This window comes from Cyclopterus lumpus, chromosome 15 (assembly GCF_009769545.1).
Source record: "Cyclopterus lumpus isolate fCycLum1 chromosome 15, fCycLum1.pri, whole genome shotgun sequence".
NCBI lineage: Eukaryota > Metazoa > Chordata > Actinopteri > Perciformes > Cyclopteridae > Cyclopterus > Cyclopterus lumpus.
The window spans coordinates 5,958,489-5,977,628 of NC_046980.1; the positions used below are offsets into that span (position 1 = coordinate 5,958,489).

At 42.7% G+C, this 19,140-nt stretch overlaps 1 protein-coding gene across 2 annotated transcripts; it reads right to left on the minus strand.

The window, feature by feature from the left end:
- Window positions 1-1,341: 1,341 nt before the first annotated feature.
- Window positions 1,342-15,954, minus strand: pcgf5b (polycomb group ring finger 5b). 2 transcript variants are annotated; one of them, XM_034551892.1, is made up of 9 exons: window positions 15,643-15,949; window positions 11,958-12,770; window positions 11,492-11,588; window positions 10,980-11,035; window positions 9,362-9,421; window positions 8,664-8,869; window positions 8,382-8,480; window positions 7,102-7,191; window positions 1,342-1,842 (listed from the first exon to the last, which is right to left on the minus strand). In XM_034551892.1, the coding sequence occupies exons 2-9, from the start codon at window positions 12,070-12,072 to the stop codon at window positions 1,795-1,797; spliced, it is 771 nt and encodes a 256-aa protein (XP_034407783.1). In that variant the 5' UTR covers window positions 12,073-12,770; window positions 15,643-15,949; the 3' UTR covers window positions 1,342-1,794. The 2 variants fall into 2 exon arrangements, with proteins under 2 accessions (XP_034407783.1, XP_034407782.1); XM_034551891.1 differs by lacking the exon at window positions 1,342-1,842 and adding an exon at window positions 4,922-5,978 and having other exon boundaries at window positions 15,643-15,954.
- Window positions 15,955-19,140: the final 3,186 nt, after the last annotated feature.

A 19,140-nucleotide genomic window follows, 5' to 3' on the forward strand; every position in this document is an offset into this window, starting at 1 on the left:
CTGCACAGCTGGAGTCTGGACTCATTGACTCCCCTGGTGGGTCCGTGTGGTTTATGGGTTCCAGAAGTTTCTACTTTTGCCTTCCATTCAACTTTCACACAACCCCAGTGGGTATTGCAACATCGAGGAACACTGATTCCTCTTCCTGTAAAGAACCGCAGGGACCTGTGGTCGACGCAACCGGCACGAAAAAAACAACAACAACTGCAAGGGCAAGACCAACAGCTGGAAGGACGAGTGTGTGTATGTGTGTATGTGTGTGTGTGTGTGTGCGTGTTTGAGCAAAGCTCAGATATGAGCCTGCCAAGGTGTGTGCAGTATGCATGCGTGTGAGTGTGCATTCGCAAAATTGTAGGTGTACATAACGGATGCTATGGTCTACTGCGGTGTATATATAGGTCGTCTTGAAGTGTGTGTGTGTGTGTGTGTGTGTGTTTGTGCGTGAAATTCAGACACCAACATATTTCACCTTGTGACTGTTTAGTGAGCAGACAGTGTGTCTAACCCTGCCCACTTAACACATGTTGTCTGTCTGTGTGTGTGTATGTGTGTGAGTGTGTCTGTGTGTGTGTATTTGCATTCATTCCAAGGTAAAAACTGTATTATTTTACTGTCGCTTTTACAAAATGACCTCACGCCTCTCGGTGAGAGCATAGACAGCTTAAAATAGGGACATAAATGATTTTTGGCCTTTTCAATGGAAAGAGATGCGCTGTCTGTCACTAAATAAATAAGGTCATTTATTGTGCAAGTGTTACAGCATCCGTATCAGTACTAGACGTGCGCCTTTTATTTGGACTTTCTTCTTCTTGAAATCTTTTAAATCATGGAGGAATACTGGTTAATAAATACGTTTGATGTGTTTGTTTTTTTAAGTTCCAAAAAATATATATTATATATTCGTTATCGTCCTTTTTATTTGCTTTTAAATGGCAGTGGTGCAATATCGTACAATAGCGTACAATATCTGCTATGCGGTGAGACTCTGCTCACATTTAGCCACATTTTTGAAATCATATACAGTATAGGTATTACGAAATACCTATTCCGACACCCGGCTTACCCTTACAGAAGGGTATGCTATGATATGACAAGCCCCGCCCACAATTTGACTGGATTGATTTCTTAGGGATGTGACTCATGACGCACTGGCTGGCTGACTGTTTCTAAGACTCATTAGTACTCTGCAGGGTGTAAAGGCACAACCATGGGGCTTATTTTCCTCATAATGTGATATAAAAAAACACCATATGGGCATATCAACAAGGTTAAAAACTGGATTTTCATTGGAGGGGGTGTCTTAGAAAAGATCTCGGATTGATATGATGTGTCAGATCCAGATACAGTTCAAGCTTTAGGCTGACAGCTTTAGTTTTATTATCCACACCTTCAGATAGTGAGAGTGAACAGGCATAAAAACAGCCGTCAACAGTAGAAAATCAACATTTATTCTACAGAGTTAGACAGGCAAAGTGAAGATATGGTCATACTTCATTTGATCTCGACAAGTTTTTAGGCACAGGGACAAACATTTAAAAATATCATATATAATAGCATATATTATTCTATGTAGCATAAAACCTCTTTACCATGACAACGTATGCACTTCATCATTGGCTGTACAAAAATACATTTAAATCTCTCTCTTTCTCTGCACATTGTGGGCATGTTTGCATTTGTGTAATGTTTTCTGTACTTGTTATGTATGTCTGAATATGTGTGTGTGTGTGTGCGTGTACATATATGTGTGTGTCTGTGTGTGTGTGTGTGTGGTCCTCTTCTTGCAGCTGTGGTTCAGCCAAAGTCGATTCGCGGGCGGTACTCAAGAACCATGGGGTGTGTCTGAGGGAGAGACAGAAAAACAACAACAAACTGTTTCAGAGAATAGAATCTGTCTTTTTGGTCTTCACACCGTAAAACGTTCACGACCGGTCTGCTGGGACGCTGAGGGGAAAAATGAAATATTAAAACACTAAAGCTAGAACATCCTGTAGTCCGGTTACCGTTTATTGAACAGGCTTTTTTATGAAATAACAGTTGTTACATCAGCAACATGTATGTTCAACCCAATTCCACATGACACAAGCACACACACACACACATACATACGCACGCAGACACACACACACACACAGCCAATAAAACCAGGTGACACCTGACGTCAAACTGCAGGTTTTCATGAATTCGAATAAGAGAGGAGCGAAGCCAAGTGTCTGATGCAGAGGAGTCATATATGAAAAAAAAATAAATGAAAAAAAATAAAAGTAATAAAAGGCTGCTGCTCGCTCTGCTGAAGCTCAATTGAAAAGTTTATCATTTCGATATCCGTGGCATACACAGGGCTTGTGTAACGAGCCACTCTTTCTATTTGGAGCATCTTTTCAAATCTGAATCCAGAAGCACGTGTATCACAATGTATTTAAGATTTAGAACTATATGTTTGCACATCAGTGCTTTTCATAAAAATACACAGTCTCCGATTTCTTAAGCGATTTAAATGGGCCTGTTGTTGTGCTTCAAAGTAACAGCTGTTTCTGTCAGCGGAAAAAGAAAGAAACGGTCGACCAATCAGAGCCTTGTTTGAGGGATTTAGAATGGGGACATCAATGTGATCAATGCCTGAGTCCTTGAATCAAAATCAGTCAATTAACATTAATTTATTTACCAAACTCTATAGCCACCTATGTCACAAATACCTCGCTCATTTACGGAATTCGGCAAGTTGAGAAATATTACCAACGCGGCTCGCATCAATAAAATGTTCACGAACATATTCGTATCATTATGTATGTAATTTCCTTAATGACATCGTGTTAATTCAACGCTTCCCTACCGACAAGGCAATGAGTAGAATGAGTGCAAACATGTCAACAAATAGCCCGATCTGCTCCCTGCTAACTTCCTACAGGCCAAACGCAACTCGTTCTGATGATGACGTCATCATCTGCCACGTCGTCATGCTGAAAAGTTCAGGTTGCGCCGTCACTTTTTTTCACAAAAGCGAACACTCTCTCTTCGTATTAATTCGACGGCTCGGCCCGGGAGGAGCCTCGACCTCGCAGCGCTTCATCCATTATTCTGGATGACTAACAGGGATGTCAAGGAGGGACTACTTGTACATCTCGCCTCCTTTGGTTGTGAAGCTCACTTGAGAGAGTGAAAAAGATGTGAGCCGTACCCCTTTTTATAAAAGCAGCAGCTGCAAAGCGAAGACCCCGTCTCCTGGTTTTTTTCGGAGCCCGTCTCGACTATTTCTGGCAGCTCCAGGCTGCTGCTGGTGCAGCGGAGCACAGCTGCTGCCGTCTCCTCCGGCTTTCTGCATTCTGCTGCATCATGACTCGGAAATAAAGAACAACACTGAGTCCAACCTGAGCTTGCGCCTTAGTGTCTGCGTCTCTTACACAATTTGAATCATACACGTTGTCCTCCTCAGCTGTCAGCGACTTTTAAGGGATTTTGTCCTCCGTGTCGACTGTTAAATGTAGAATTGTGCGGCGCCAGCAAAACACTGAAAATACTTAAAACCACATTTGCTGTCAAATATTTGTTTGGTGCAGCTAAAAATTACAGAATTAACTGACCCGTACTTTTCCATTGTCTATTTGCTACAGTAATATGTGGTTATTGGACTTAATGCAAATATATTCTACTTTAATGTGTCCCCTCTGGCGTCACACTTAATTCTAAAATCTAATTATATTCCACCTAACTATTCACAACAAATCAGTCTTTGCAATCTTTCCTTATGAACCAAAGTGAGGGTCAATGCTAAAAGAAAGGGGGTCGACACAATCCTTTGCAATCATCCTTTAGAGTCCTGAAGAGCAGCACTCCCCCTCCCGTGAGTTCAACGTGGACCTCGAGTCAGAGAAAGCAATGATTCACCGACTTAATGTGAGACTGATCTCATGTATCCTCTGTTCTTGGGAAGACACGGGACATGATTCAGGGGAAGGTTCTCATTCCAGTGAGGTGGCCTGTCGAGATGGTTTAACCAGAGTAGAAACAATGTAGGGGTTAAGGCCGGGGTCTTGGAGGAATATAAGGCTGCTCAAAGGTTCGTTATTCAAGAGTTAGAGAATGATGTCACCCGTCAGAGGGCTCGGTAGATTTATGACGACACAGCCCCGAACCCTTTTTAGTGTGCCGTGTTTGAGGTTCGGCTTTCTCTGGAGGGAGCATTCATGTTTCATAAGAAAGTCCTTCTCGTGAACAAATGGCGCCGACACATGAAACGGATTTGTGCTAACGAGGTGAGAAGCTAACGCTGCTCAATAAAAAACGACTTTAATAAGTGACTTTGTCTGATCTCAGAAACACCGTTGGAGGTTTAAAAACAACGTGAGTGCTTTCTAATCTAATCTGAGAGGGATTTGACCTTCGTCTGAACAGAGTAAACAGAGAGGGGCTATGTGGGACGGCTCTGCCCATCCAACACGACCATCTGACATTTAGACTTTCAGTATGTCGTCATCTGAACAACAAGTCGTCTATTGGATCATACGACAAGAGTTTGTGTAATTCTGAACTCCACAGATGAGCATCTTTGTCACTTATTGCGCAGTCCAAAATAATGTAATCAAAAAGGCCTCAACACACCGGGGGGGTGTGTGAAGAAGGAACGACACAAAAATACAAACTACTCAAACTACTATTACATATCTGGGGCTTTTATTGAAGAATAATAAAGACACTTAACCCCAAATTGCTCCCGCAAGCAGTGTATGAATGGTTAGTTAGAGTCCTGATGGGCAGGTGGCTCCTCCCATCAGTGTATGAATGGTTAGTTAGAGTCCTGATGGGCAGGTGGCTCCTCCCATCAGTGTATGAATGGTTAGTTAGAGTCCTGATGGGCAGGTGGCTCCTCCCATTAGCGTATGAATGGTTAGTTAGAGTCCTGATGGGCAGGTGGCTCCTCCCATTAGCGTATGAATGGTTAGTTAGAGTCCTGATGGGCAGGTGGCTCCTCCCATCAGTGTATGAATGGTTAGTTAGAGTCCTGATGGGCAGGTGGCTGCTCCCATTAGCGTATGAATGGTTAGTTAGAGTCCTGATGGGCAGGTGGCTCCTCCCATTAGCGTATGAATGGTTAGTTAGAGTCCTGATGGGCAGGTGGCTGCTCCCATTAGCGTATGAATGGTTAGTTAGAGTCCTGATGGGCAGGTGGCTCCTCCCATCAGTGTATGAATGGTTAGTTAGAGTCCTGATGGGCAGGTGGCTCCTCCCATTAGCGTATGAATGGTTAGTTAGAGTCCTGATGGGCAGGTGGCTCCTCTCTTAAGCGTATGAATGCATGTGAATGAGTGAATGATGACCTGTAGTGTTGAAGCACTTTGAGTGGTACCATCTGATACTGTCAGGGTCTCAGGTCTGGTCTTGAATCCTCGGGTGAAGACCTCTAGACCGGATAGCAATTAAGTTTTTACCCAAAACATATTTGCGTTTGAGTTGCTGAGGGCAAATGATTCAATGGTCGAATGTCTTGGTGATGCAATTTAAAAAAAAAATGAATGACAATTTATTTATCTAAATCACATTTCTGGGGACGAGCGATGACAGTTAATTTAAACAGAAATCAAACTGAACAAACATCAATATGAATAACTGCCAGTCAACAATAACAGGCATCAGGAATGTGTTCATTACCCAGTCAGCACAGACAACAGGACTTCCCACGCACACATTTTGAGCGAGTGTGCCTCGGCGTCGGAGGGAGAAAATCAAGTCAAGCTGCGTCAGTGACTCGTCTCTTCTTTCTCTCCCTCTTCTGTCTCCATTCCTGACTTTCATGCTTTTGAAATCTGTCTCTTTCACCCTCTCCCGTCACTCCTCTCTTTATCTTATCCTCAACCGGACAGGGCTTCTTGGTGTTTTTCCCTCTGACTCACCGGACATAAATAATTTCCGACGGACGGATTTCTGTCTGTTGTTTTGGAAGCGTTGAGAGTTGTGGGCAAAAGTGGGGATGGAGGAAAATACTGCGGGAAGGACAGATTGTGCTCATAAAGAAGCTGTATGATGACACACTTTTAATAACGTGTTTTTACGTCAAACAAGCCGTCTTCACGTATTTTAAATTCAGAGCCTTCACCTCGAGTGAATGTGATTCCTGCACAAACCATCAGGAGTTCCTCGTCCTCGTGGAGTATGACGGGCCACGTTTACACATCTAAACTAACTCATGAAGACTTATTTTTAGGTTACAACTGTGCTAAAGGTTTTTTTTAAAGGTTACATTATATCACACCTGTTTTTCCATGTAAAGCAACTCTTAGCTACACATTAGACCTATTTTTACCCAGATGCGTTTTAACAATTCTTACATTTTAGTCTATTTCACAATAGTCACTGTTGTAACACAATGTTTGCATAATGTGTGTCCACAGCTTTCCATATGGGATAAAGGTCCAGATGGAAAATGACATGACCTACAATTCTGACAATGTGTGTACACTGAGACAATCTGTATCTCATTATTACATAAGAAGGATGTCAGATCCAACTGGATTATTATAATTGTTTAGATCAGTGCAACACTTTATAAAATAGCAATTTGAAGTTTGTTGATTCATCTGCACGCACGCACGCAAATGAATCGATAAACAAGTCCCCATATGCAAGAATGAACGCACTGTTCCCGAGCAAGTACACACACACACAGTATACTGTAAATCCAGATGATGGTGACCACACAAACACACACACGCACACACATACACACACAGAATGGACCCAAAAGTCTGAGAACAGGACAACTCCTCCTGGTAGTGTGTGTGTGCTAAGTGTGTGTGTGTGTGAGAGAGTTATTGTGCTTCTATCTTTGTGAGGACCAATTAACATGTTAGACCTTGAACCACAGAGTGGACAAATGACCCTAAAGTCTGAGGACAGGACGACTCCTCCTGGACTTTCATTCTTACCAATAAATGAACCGGACTGCAACTTTAACCGCAAAGCTGATCTGTACTTCATATTCTAAAGATTCCTTTTTGTGGAGGCGAGTCCCAACAACAAGAAAATGCTTTCCTGCACACCAGTGCATCTACACACGAGCATGCAGACGCGCACACACAAACAGGAAGTGAAGGGCGACGGCCTTACATTCTCTCCGTGTAGCCTCCATCGGGTCATGTAGATGAACTCCAGAGTGTGATCTCTTCCCATGATCTCTCCGTTACACAGCACATCCAGCTGGACGCGGCAGAAGAAGAAAAATATGATCAGGAATAAATTCAATTAGGTGCCAAAACTTCAAAGGATGATGACACATGAATTGACAAAGGAAATGACATTTCTTCTTTCTTTAAAAAAAAAAAAAAATCTTAGTCCTAATGCAGAAAATGAAAGAAAAGGGGAAGTTCACTGCGGTAATGAGTGGGAGGCTGCACTGCACAAGTGACAGACTGTTTGAGATTCAGTACAAACTCAGTCTTAAGTAAATGTGGAAGCCATCAGTTTTTAATCCAAGCTGACAGATTTTTTTTTTTTCACTCTTTCGTTTAATTTCTCAAAGTGGGACATTTGTTGGTTATTTTACTTGAAATGAATTTTTTGTGTTATCTTAGAATTGACACGTATACTTATTGGATTTGCCGTTTCTTTGCTCTGTGTGGCAGCTTGATAACGTTTTGGGTCTTTTGGGGGTTTTTCGAGTCTGTAGCTAGCTAATAATAAAGCGCATAAATGTTCCTTATTGTGCTTTAAACTCACTTTGTTTAGGCAACGTTGCTGGTGCTCAAGTCACCCAGTCACTTAGCCATGTCTGACAATAATGGTCAATGCACTGGAGGCTGCATTAGACCAGTTCAATCATAGTATTTGATTAACAAACTCGGTGCATTTGCATCAGCCGTGTGACGACATCACCAGCAGGACTGCCCTAAACCGCAGTCGGCAAAACAACACGCTGTCTTTAGAGTGAACTTAGCAACTTTACATAGATGTTAATCACAATATGCCTTTGTAAAAGATTGAATGTATTATTTTCATACATTTGTTTTAGGTACATCCCATTTTAATTCTAGAGGTGCCTCTATTTAACTCTAACCATATAGAAGGTATGCCAGTAACTGACTTGACGTTACTCTTATGATCTGTGATGTTCTTAACTATAGATATATATATTTGTTTTAAATATTTTTGTCTATCATATATGTGCTTTTCTTAATAAACATGCAACATGACTGTGTTTTGTGTGGGTTGTATGAATCACCGGTAATATCATGTGATTGTGTATTTAAAGATGGCGCCTCTGTTGATATTATAAGTGTGAAGAAGAGCAATAGCTCGACATATCAGTGGTTTATGTGCTAATAGATTGCACTTAAGGGAGCAACAGTGTGCAGACCTTCATTTAAATGCTCATGGACTCTGTTCCTTACCTCATAGGAGCTGGGCAGCTTTAGTTTAAGACTGAGAAACTTCTTAATTGTTCCCACTGTGACTCGACTGGAGCAGCGGATGAACCTCTTCATCAAATCCTAAGCGGGCGAGAGACAAATCCCATTACACTAAACCTAATGAGAGAGGTAACTAAAAGATCGTTGTACATTTTTACAGGAAAAGAACCCAAAAACACATTCAAACCTTTGCGAGAGACACTTCTTGATGAAAAGGTTGCACATATATAAAACACACACACACACACACACACACACACACACCGTAACAGTGCTCTCCCCCGACTGTCCCGTGTTGCGTAGGCAGTCCAGACAGATGGCTATCTGAGGGTCACTCCTGTGGTAATCTTCATCGCCGCCATCGTCATCATCATCACCACCTCCACCGCCGCCACCACCACCATCATCATCATCATCATCATAATCGCCTCCAACATCAGGCAGCCCAAACCGCTGACACCGCACAGTTTCTGGTATGAGACGAGCATACACGCACACACGCGCACACACACACACACACACACACACACACGCACACACACGGGTTAATAAGTGAGATGTGATCCACTAAAATCTTTTTTTGAATAGGAAGTTTCAATTTAGGCAAACTTTAAATTATTAAAGTATCAAATCGCCATCATAATGATGCGATTAAAAGTTGATAAATGACAATACTGAATTATCGCCCTCTACAAAGCTTGTGTGGGTTGTAAATGAGCAGGAAATTCTCTGATGTCTCACATGTTGATGAATCACAAACTTCCCTCATCTATTGATTTTACTTCTGCCTACTCTAAGCATGAGAGGAAGAAGATAAAAACGGTGGCATGATACACAATATCTGACATTGTTACACATCGCAGGGGGTTCTCCTATTACTAACAGGCAAATAGTAACTGTATTAGTCAAAATAAAGTTCATAAAGGTTCAATTATATTCCCGGTCTAAGTGAGACAGCTTACCTTGGCCATTTGCTCTGGGTTGGTTCTTCTTCCAGAATTCCACTTCATGCTGTTCCTCTTCTGGTTCACATAAACAGATAAAATGAATGACAGGAAGAAAAAAAACAAGTGTTATAAAGCAGCATATAAAGAAGGAAGGGTGGATCTGATGTTGCATTAGCTCGACAGAGACCGTGTGTTTGAGTATTTGAGTTTCTGCTCATTGAACGGGAGTGTTCAATTCAAGTTCTTTGCAGTGTAATGGAAGAATTTGGGAAGGTTCATCATAATTATCGATGCATACGAGCTCCTTTGCACACCGCTCTAGAGGAAGAGACCCCAGACCAACGCAAGCTGAAAATAATGGCTTTCAGTATGGATTCTGTCCATAAATGAGTTATCTTATTTGAGTTACCTTCACTCATTCGACAATACAAAATATAAAGCACGGTCTAACGACCCCGGAAGCATATGGCTAATATCATTTGTGTTGTTGTTCATGTCTCTTGTGGTCAGTCACACGTCAATGTTGTGTTCATACTGATTTCCGTGAATACCATTAGTTGTATTTCCACACTCTGTATGAAGTATGTCCTCGCCTCTAAAGAACAATGAAAATTGAGTGGAAAGAAATCCTCTGCATGGACATGCCATGTGTGAGGTACAAAGAAAACAACAGTCTGCTCTTTAAAAAACATAAAACAGAATATGTATGTGATACAATTTTTTTTTTACGCGCCGAGCGCCATGAGCGCCACTAAAGCATGATACGTCTGTTCCATCAAGCAGCTGCCAGAGTGCTCCGTCACCGGAGGTGAAGTTATGGAGTCATAAAATTATATCGCCATCACAGCTTTAGTTAGACATGTTGGCTTGGCTTCTTGGTTCAAAACTGCAGAGCAGTGCCCAGGAGCTTGTTTTGCTCAAAGGCGCTTCAACAGGGTGTATGCTTTTCAGCCATGCGGGTTTGAACCCAGCTCTCCCTTTTGAGACTATTGGGTCATTATCTTCTATACTGTACAGTGTGAATATAAAATGAGGACAGGCATGTTGTGTTACTGCAATGTAATCCGGATATATACGTAGCGGTGTCCAGTACAGTTCCTGCCTTTTATGGAAGTAGAAAGAAAAAAATCTGTTTGAATATTAAACATAGAATGACAACACCAAAAGAAAAAAAGAAATAAGAACATAACCACGATGTTTTGCGTTCACAGCAAGTTTTTTTTTTGCTAAGAGGTTGCTCGGGCGTCACTTCGGTGGTGGCTGGGTTCACTTGGAGATTGTTGATGCTGCTTGGTTTCCATATGTTTGGGGGAGGGGAGGGGGGGGGGGGGGGGGGGGGGGGGGGGTAGGTGATTATGTGGTTGCTGAGGTGTTTCGGTCAGTTGCTAGGGTCTTGCTAAATTATTGCGAAGGCATTCTTTGTGATGGTGTTGCCCAGTGGTTGCTAAGATGTTCTTGGGGATTACTAAAGTGTTGCTAGGTGGTTGCTACTGTGTATGCATTGTAAAAAAAAAAAAATTAAATTAAAAACCGATGTAATGGGAGTACTGTTGTTTATTAAAATAAATGTCTACCCACCAATGAATAGTCATATAATCAAACATGGACTGATGAAACCATCCGGCAAACTTACTTTCTCTGAGTCCAGGCACCAGCTTGAAAATGATCTCCTCCAGGGTGTTGTCCAACCTGAGAATATGGAGAGAGGAGAGTGAGGAGCAGGTGGAGGGAGAGAACGGTGACAAGGAGGTGATTTAAAGTGACAGGAGTTTAAGGAGTGGAGGTAGAGGAGAGAGGGGTCAGGTGGGCGGAAAGCAAAGACAAGAAGTGAAGAGGGAATAAAAGATTTGGAGAAAAAAGGGAAGATACAAGAGAGAGAATGAGTTGGTGCAACAGATGAGTATCTGTGATATAAGACAAAACAGATGTCAAATCAGAATGAAACATGAATGAAGAACAGGTAGTAAATAAGATAAGAGACAAACAGAAGGATAAGAAGACCGAGATGCGTTAAAAAAGTAGAAAGACTAGAACATAGCAGGTGGACCAAGGGGGCCACTAATAAAATGGAGATGAATGGAATAAAATAAGCTTGTTCAAATAAAAAGAGAGGATGAAGTAAGAAGAAGACAAATGACATGTTACCTGAGCATCTCCAGTGGGTTGGTCTCATGGACCTGAATGCCACATTTAGGACAGTCATTACTGTCCTCAAAGTGCTGCACGATACAGCTCTTACAGACTGCAGGAGAAACAACATAGACATGATTTATTGAACTTAACTTACTATATCTAATGGCTACTCTTCGTCAAGACAGTTTGACGTCGTCCTGTTTAAGGACTCTGAAGAAAAGAAAGAAATGTGGCTGCTTTTAGCAGTTAAAAAAAAAATCATACGCTAGTTAGCTAGCTCTTTAGCAGGTTAGCTAATGTATAGATAGTTTGCTCATTCACAAGCTTGTTTGCTTGCTCGGTGATACTGTGTTCCCACAATGCACTGTGGGACGACTCTAAACAAACCACATCATGTTAAACTGTCTTGATGAACTTCTGCCATTTATTTCCACTCATAGAAATGTGTCGTGTCACAAAGAAACAGTGTTTCACTCACAGGTGTGCAGGCACTCGGTGACCGTGGTCGGTTTTATCAGGTAACCTCGACACAGGTAACAGGTGATGAAATGGTTAAAGTCCCTCACCATGTGCTTCCTTCCTGTGGCAGCCATGTTTGGAGTCCTTTTTTTTTTTTTTGCAACGCTACAGCAAGAGACTGACCAGGAGTCAGAGTTACAGTTTAAAGCTGAAGGGAAAGGTCACCTTCTAGATTTGGAAGAGTCAGACGTCCATTCACAACAATACGGAATGGAAAAGATTACAGTTGAATATTGGGTGTCACGGTTAGGTATCTTCTCCAACACTGGCTAATGTTAGTCCAGGCTAGTGCATACAAATGTTCACTATCCACAATTTATGAGAGAAATGAGAGCGCCTACTGTGTAAAATCCTGCTCCATGCTTGACCCAATTTCTATTTGGTAATCAGTTTTTCTTGAACAACATCTCCCACACAGATATTATTCCATCTTCACTGAACCATGTTAGTCCCATTGAAGAAGAATAAAACGACACCGGGGGACCAGTCTGTGCAATCCTGTTTCAAACAACCACGTTTGTTAAATTCCCAGAATTCCTGGAGAGTAAGATGTCATGCTTCCTTCCCCGTCTCAGCCAAAGTGCCATTTTGAATCCATGAGGGGTCAGAGGTCAGCCGACAACAGTGAGGCCGAAGACTTCTGCGTAGTCGGCCTCATCCCGGTCAGTTCGTTCATCATCATGGTGCTGCTGCCGTTGACGGCTACGTTCTTCTAGTAGCACATGGTGACATGGGCTTGTCTGATGACCTTTTAACCTCAAATGCAAGTGACCTAAAGAGAATAACAATCAAGCATCAGGAAGTGTGCAATGTGCAGAGTACCGAACTTAAGACACAATAAAAGAAACATTCAAAAGGAACATTTTACAAGCCTATAGAGTCCCTTATGACTGAACAACACTAACACAATTAAATAAATGAAACTATATCTTTATCGTGATTTCTAAAGAAATGACTGTTTGCTTGAGTAGAAAAAAAATATACAGAATTCATCAGCATTCAATAAGAACAGAAAGTTGTGTGCATGACATGTGATACTGCTTCAGCACCAGGAATATTAGAAACAACAAGAAAAGCTCCCAATGACGAGCCCTTTAAAGTGTCTGTGAACTGGCTCACAGACAGTTTAAAGGGCAGTGATTAAATCTCGACACTTATCAAAGTCACCTTCGACTTTTTGGTTTGTTCTCTCCTACCTGTTTTGTTGTGTAATTAATGTATTTATCAATAACAAACAATGAAATGAACATTCACAGGATTGTTGCAGCTCTGACCTACATGCGTCAGTCTCTGGATTACCATTACTATGAATAGCTAAAGTCTCCAACTTGGATCTATTCCATTCCCATTTTGATGGATTTGAATGAATTTTGGTTTCCCTACTTCAAATATATTAATATATAATGTTAAGCCTCATAGTGGTGGCTTCTATTCCATTCAGAAGTGTCATCTCTACGGTGCAAAGCCTTTTATTCAGATGCTGTGGTGTCAGCGCTGCAGTTCGAGTAAATGAAGTGAGGAAGCCATGTAAATGTTTCTGGATGTGGGATTAGTCACTGTTCTCAGGTCTGATTCATTTTCTATTAAAAATAAAACACACAGCAGCCTTAGAATGGATTACTATCAAATACTAATCATCATGCAGCTTACTGTAATAACAGTTACAGAATAAACTTTTTGTATTTATTGACCCCATCCAACACCTCATTTGAGTTTGACTCTTCTTACTCAATTGTTCCTATAAATGCTGTTGCAACAAATGCAACCGATAGGCAATTAATGTCAGAGTCTAAATGAGCTTCAGTGGGTTTACTTTTATTATATATGACCATCATTTAAATTAGATACATTTTTATACCAAAACCACAAATCTGCCTCGTTTCTTAATGGTAGGCGGATACCACAATATATGGTTGTGCCAGAAGTCAACACAATGAAGCAGGAACAACTTACCACTGCTTATCACAGACAAACTATAAGTTACTGTAGGAATATTATACAAAATAAAGTGTGTGATACTGCAGCTCCAGCATGTATATTGCATGTATAGGGCTCAAATAGCTGATGTAGAACATTACGGTCGACCATAACCAATATATCTGTCAATGTCTTTAGATATGTGCACAACAAGAAGAGACTAAGTAGTATTTTTGACTATATATGCAATAAGACTGTTTTCTATTGTCAATCTATATTTATGGAAAATATGCACTTGAAATTGAAACATAGTGCCAAACTTTACACAAAACACTTCCAATAAGCTCGATTCTAGAAAGTGCTTAAACTCTAAGAAGGCTGACTCTTAAATACTGAAAGACAACTATGGGATACATGTGCAAAAATTTTTTAAAGTTCCTGCAACCCCAACTAAAACTAGCTCGCCTGTCCCTTAAACCATGGTAACGTTCTAAGAAATTAAATATATCAAAATCTGCCAAAACAGACACCCAGTTGATTATTTCCTGGTACAGCGCTATTGAGATGAGGCTGGCAAAACAGAACTGCACGGTTACATCATTGATTCATAATTAGTCATCACTTATTTTAATTTGACTAATCATCTCAACTGAATAAAAGCAAATGTAGGTGTGAGTCCGTATTTGAGCCATTGGTTTGTTGTTGTAAAAGTGTAGCTCATTTTATATCCACCTGCAGTATGCCGCAAACACATTAGGCCCCAACAGTCATATTTCTATGGCTATACTTTTAATTAAGGGTGTACTTTATTCTCATGTGCAACTTCCGTCATTATGATTACGTCACACAAACCGCACGTTGACTTGCTGCCTCTGTACGTCAGCTGTGTGGACAGTGTTGAACCCACGCGGAGCTGGCTTCCTGCAGCTTTTTTGCAGAAACAAAACTACACACAGAGGAAAGGTTGTGTCCTCGACTCCACGCGCCCGCTTTCTTTTCAACGCGTGTCGCTTTTTTTTTTTTGTTGCTAGAAAAATCTCGAAGTGCGCAGCCCTGAAAATTCCCCTCTCAGTGTCCGTCAACGAGGCACAGTCGCGCGCGCACCGGCGTGCTATTTATTCACACGCAAGCGGATCTGCTTATCTCATCCTTAAGGCGCGTCACGGTCTACGTCACCTCTGTCAAAACAACATCAATGGACGACACACGCACCTTACAGTGACAATTCGCCTAAACACCATAGGCTACACGTTCAGACGCGCGCGCGAGCGAGCACATACGCGCGTGTCGCAGCTCTACCCATCTATCTACACACTCGAGCACACGCGTCGACACGCACGCGTCGACACGCACGCACGCACGCGCGCGCGCGAAGCACGTATCGACAGCAAAAGTTGCAAAGCTTTTCACGCCACGGCCTTTTTAACGACACCGACGGGAAGCGCACCGCACGCGGCTTATTCGCCGTTTGCGTGAACATACCGTAATCCCCGCATGTGAGTGTGCACGGCGACGCACTTTGCGTTACAGGAGAGCGAGAGCGCGAGCGATAGAGGGGGAGGGAGGGGGAGAGAGAGAGAGAGAGAGCGAGAGAGAGAGAGAGAGAGAGAGAGAGAGGAGGTCCAGCCAGCAGCGTCAAAGTTTGTCCGTAACGTCTCGCGACCGACGTCGACTGATGAATTCGTCATCCGCGCAGAAATAACAAGAAATAATAACACATTTCTCACCTCCGTCCACACTTTCGCTCTGCCCCCGGAGTTACGGATGCCGCGGCTGGGCAGGAATGTCCACCATGACACTGCCCGGTTCTCCTGCTCACTCTGGTCCGTGCACTGGGTGAGGAGAGAACGCGGAACTGGTCGGCTCGGATCTGCCCCAGTCCGCCCAGCAGTCGGGTAGGCAGGCAGTCAGGCAGGCAGGCAGCAGAGAGCAGCGGTGGGCGGGGAGCCACTAGGCAGGCAGGCACTAGGCAGGCAGGCAGGGCTCGGAAACTGAAAGCGGTTGTGTAACTGAGTGACTATTGGCCTACAACACACACACACACACACACGCACACACACTCACACGTGCGTAGTGATGAACAGGGATGGAGTGCAGGAAGCTTAAACAAGTTTGGTTTGGTTTGGTTTTATTTGCATGCAATACTATAATACACAATACATATTACTCACATAAATAAATTATATATATATATACATATACATACAAGCATATGTTATAACATATCACAGCTTAATGATGTTTAGGCCATATAAAATGATAAGTAAATTGTATGAGAAAGAATTAATGAAACCCAAAAAAACTACAGTATAGCCTTGATGCTGATCTAACTGATGGTCTCAGCCTTACAGTTTGCGAGAGCTCAGGTTACACCTGATAGCTCAGCTGGTTTGGTAGGTTTGTGTGGTTGGATCTAGTTGGGGACTTTTAATGAATGACGTGTCTCCTGTTCTCAAGTAAATACACATGCTGACAGTACGTCACACCTTTCCTGGTTCTCAAGTTGGATATGCATTTTACTATGAAAATGGTGGATCTCTTGGTAGAGAGATCAGTAGTACGGAAAGAAATGTTAAAAAGAAAACGAGAAGTTTGTCTTCTCACACGTTAATACACGCTCACACATTAATGCACACTCACATGTAGATGCACACTCACATGGTAATGCACACTCACATATAGATGCACGCTCACATGGTAATGCACACTCACATGTTAATGCACGCTCACATGGTAACGCACGCTCACATGTAGATGCACGCTCACATGGTAATGCACACTCACATATAGATGCACACTCACATGTAGATGAACGCTCACATGGTAATGCACACTCACATATAGATGCACGCTCACACTTTAATTCATGTTCACACGGTAATGCACGCTCACACGGTAATGCACGCTCACACGTTGATGCACGCTCACAGGTTAATGCACGCTCACAGGTTAATGCACGCTCACAGGTTAATGCACGCTCACAGGTTAATGCACGCTCACACGTTAATGCACGCTCACACGGTAATGCACGCTCACACGTTGATGCACGCTCACACGGTAATGCACGCTCACACGTTAATGCACGCTCACAGGTTAATGCACGCTCACAGGTTAATGCACGCTCACAGGTTAATGCACGCTCACACGTTAATGCACGCTCACAGGTTAATGCACGCTCACACGTTAATGCACGCTCACACGGTAATGCACACTCACACGTTAATGCACGCTCACACGGTAATGCACGCTCACACGTTAATGCACACTCACACGGTAATGCACGCTCACACATTGATGCACGCTCACACGGTAATGCACGCTCACACGTTAATGCACGCTCACAGGTTAATGCACGCTCACAGGTTAATGCACGCTCACACGGTAATGCACGCTCACACGGTAATGCACGCTCACACGTTAATGCACGCTCACAGGTTAATGCACGCTCACAGGTTAATGCACGCTCACACGTTAATGCACGCTCACAGGTTAATGCACGCTCACAGGTTAATGCACGCTCACACGTTAATGCACGCTCACACGGTAATGCACGCTCACAGGTTAATGCACGCTCACACGGTAATGCACGCTCACACGTTAATGCACGCTCACAGGTTAATGCACGCTCACAGGTTAATGCACGCTCACACGTTAATGCACGCTCACACGGTAATGCACGCTCACACGTTAATGCACGCTCACACGTATGCATCCTCACACGTATGCATGCTCACACGGTAATGCACGCTCACACGTTAATGCACGCTCACAGGTTAATGCACGCTCACACGTTAATGCACGCTCACACGTATGCACACTCACACGTTAATGCACGCTCACACGTATGCATCCTCACACGTATGCATGCTCACACGGTAATGCACGCTCACACGTTAATGCACGCTCACAGGTTAATGCACGCTCACACGGTAATGCACGCTCACACGTTAATGCACGCTCACAGGTTAATGCACGCTCACACGGTAATGCACGCTCACACGTTAATGCACGCTCACAGGTTAATGCACGCTCACACGGTAATGCACGCTCACACGTTAATGCACGCTCACACGTATGCACACTCACACGTTAATGCACGCTCACACGTATGCATCCTCACACGTATGCATGCTCACACGTATGCACACGCATACGAGCGTTCCACAGGATTCCTCAGGATTGGGGGACGATTATTTAAACGCTTAGCAAACCTACCTAGCAGATAGAATTATGTTTTGTGCCCCAAAATCCATCAAGACAGACTTTATTTGAGAACTGTATGATAACATCAGTAAACACAAGGATTGCACTGGTGTAATATACCATATGTACTGCTTGTTGATAAACATTTATGCTGACAAGTACATTATTATTAATATTTTTTAAATTAATATTATTAGACTATAATCGTTATTTTCACCATGTAAACCGGTACAATTTTGCGAGTAAAGGTTTGAGTATTTTACAGTTATTTGTCGGGACGCAGGACACCCAAAATGACTGACAAACCGGAGCCAGACTTTGAGTCTGCTGCCGTGTCGGCTCTGTGAGGCTGTGCTTACGTCTGGTTTATTGTTGGTGTTAGCATATAGCTCAAAGCACTGCTGTCCACTCTCCCAAAGCTGGTATGTGGCTGTATGAGGAGTCTCTTCTAGTTTGTTGTCAATCCACAGGCCTTACATCTTCATGGCAGGGCTGTTAAACATGGCTACATGTACCTGATGCCCCTTCTTATTGGCCTGGAATCAAGAGCACAAACCTCTTCTCCTTCTTGTTTGAGTTTCAATCAGGCATCTCTAAAAATGTTTTTTTTTTTTTTACTCTGCTTTTAGCAGAGTTGCCGGTGCAGCACCGACACACATACAGTGAGGGGCCACTGGAGGGATAACAAAGTCTTCAGTGACATCACCCTGTGGGATATGACCTCTTGTTATGGGAAGTGGAATGTATCACCACGGCAACGCAGTTCCCGGTCCCACAGTTGGACAGTTCTTGAGATTGTAAATTCCAAAATGACATTTTTGCCCTGCAACAACTTCAGTGAAGAAATTATTTTTTTTCTTTTTCTTTTCTCTTGAGGGGCAAGGTTCCGTATTGTTGAATGAATCCGTTCCCTGAGGTGCAGATAGTTCTCATTAAATTTGGCCCAGACAAGGTCATACATTATTTCCTACCAGATGAGTTGACGAAATGGAAACAACGTCTGTTTTCATCTATAAAGAGTG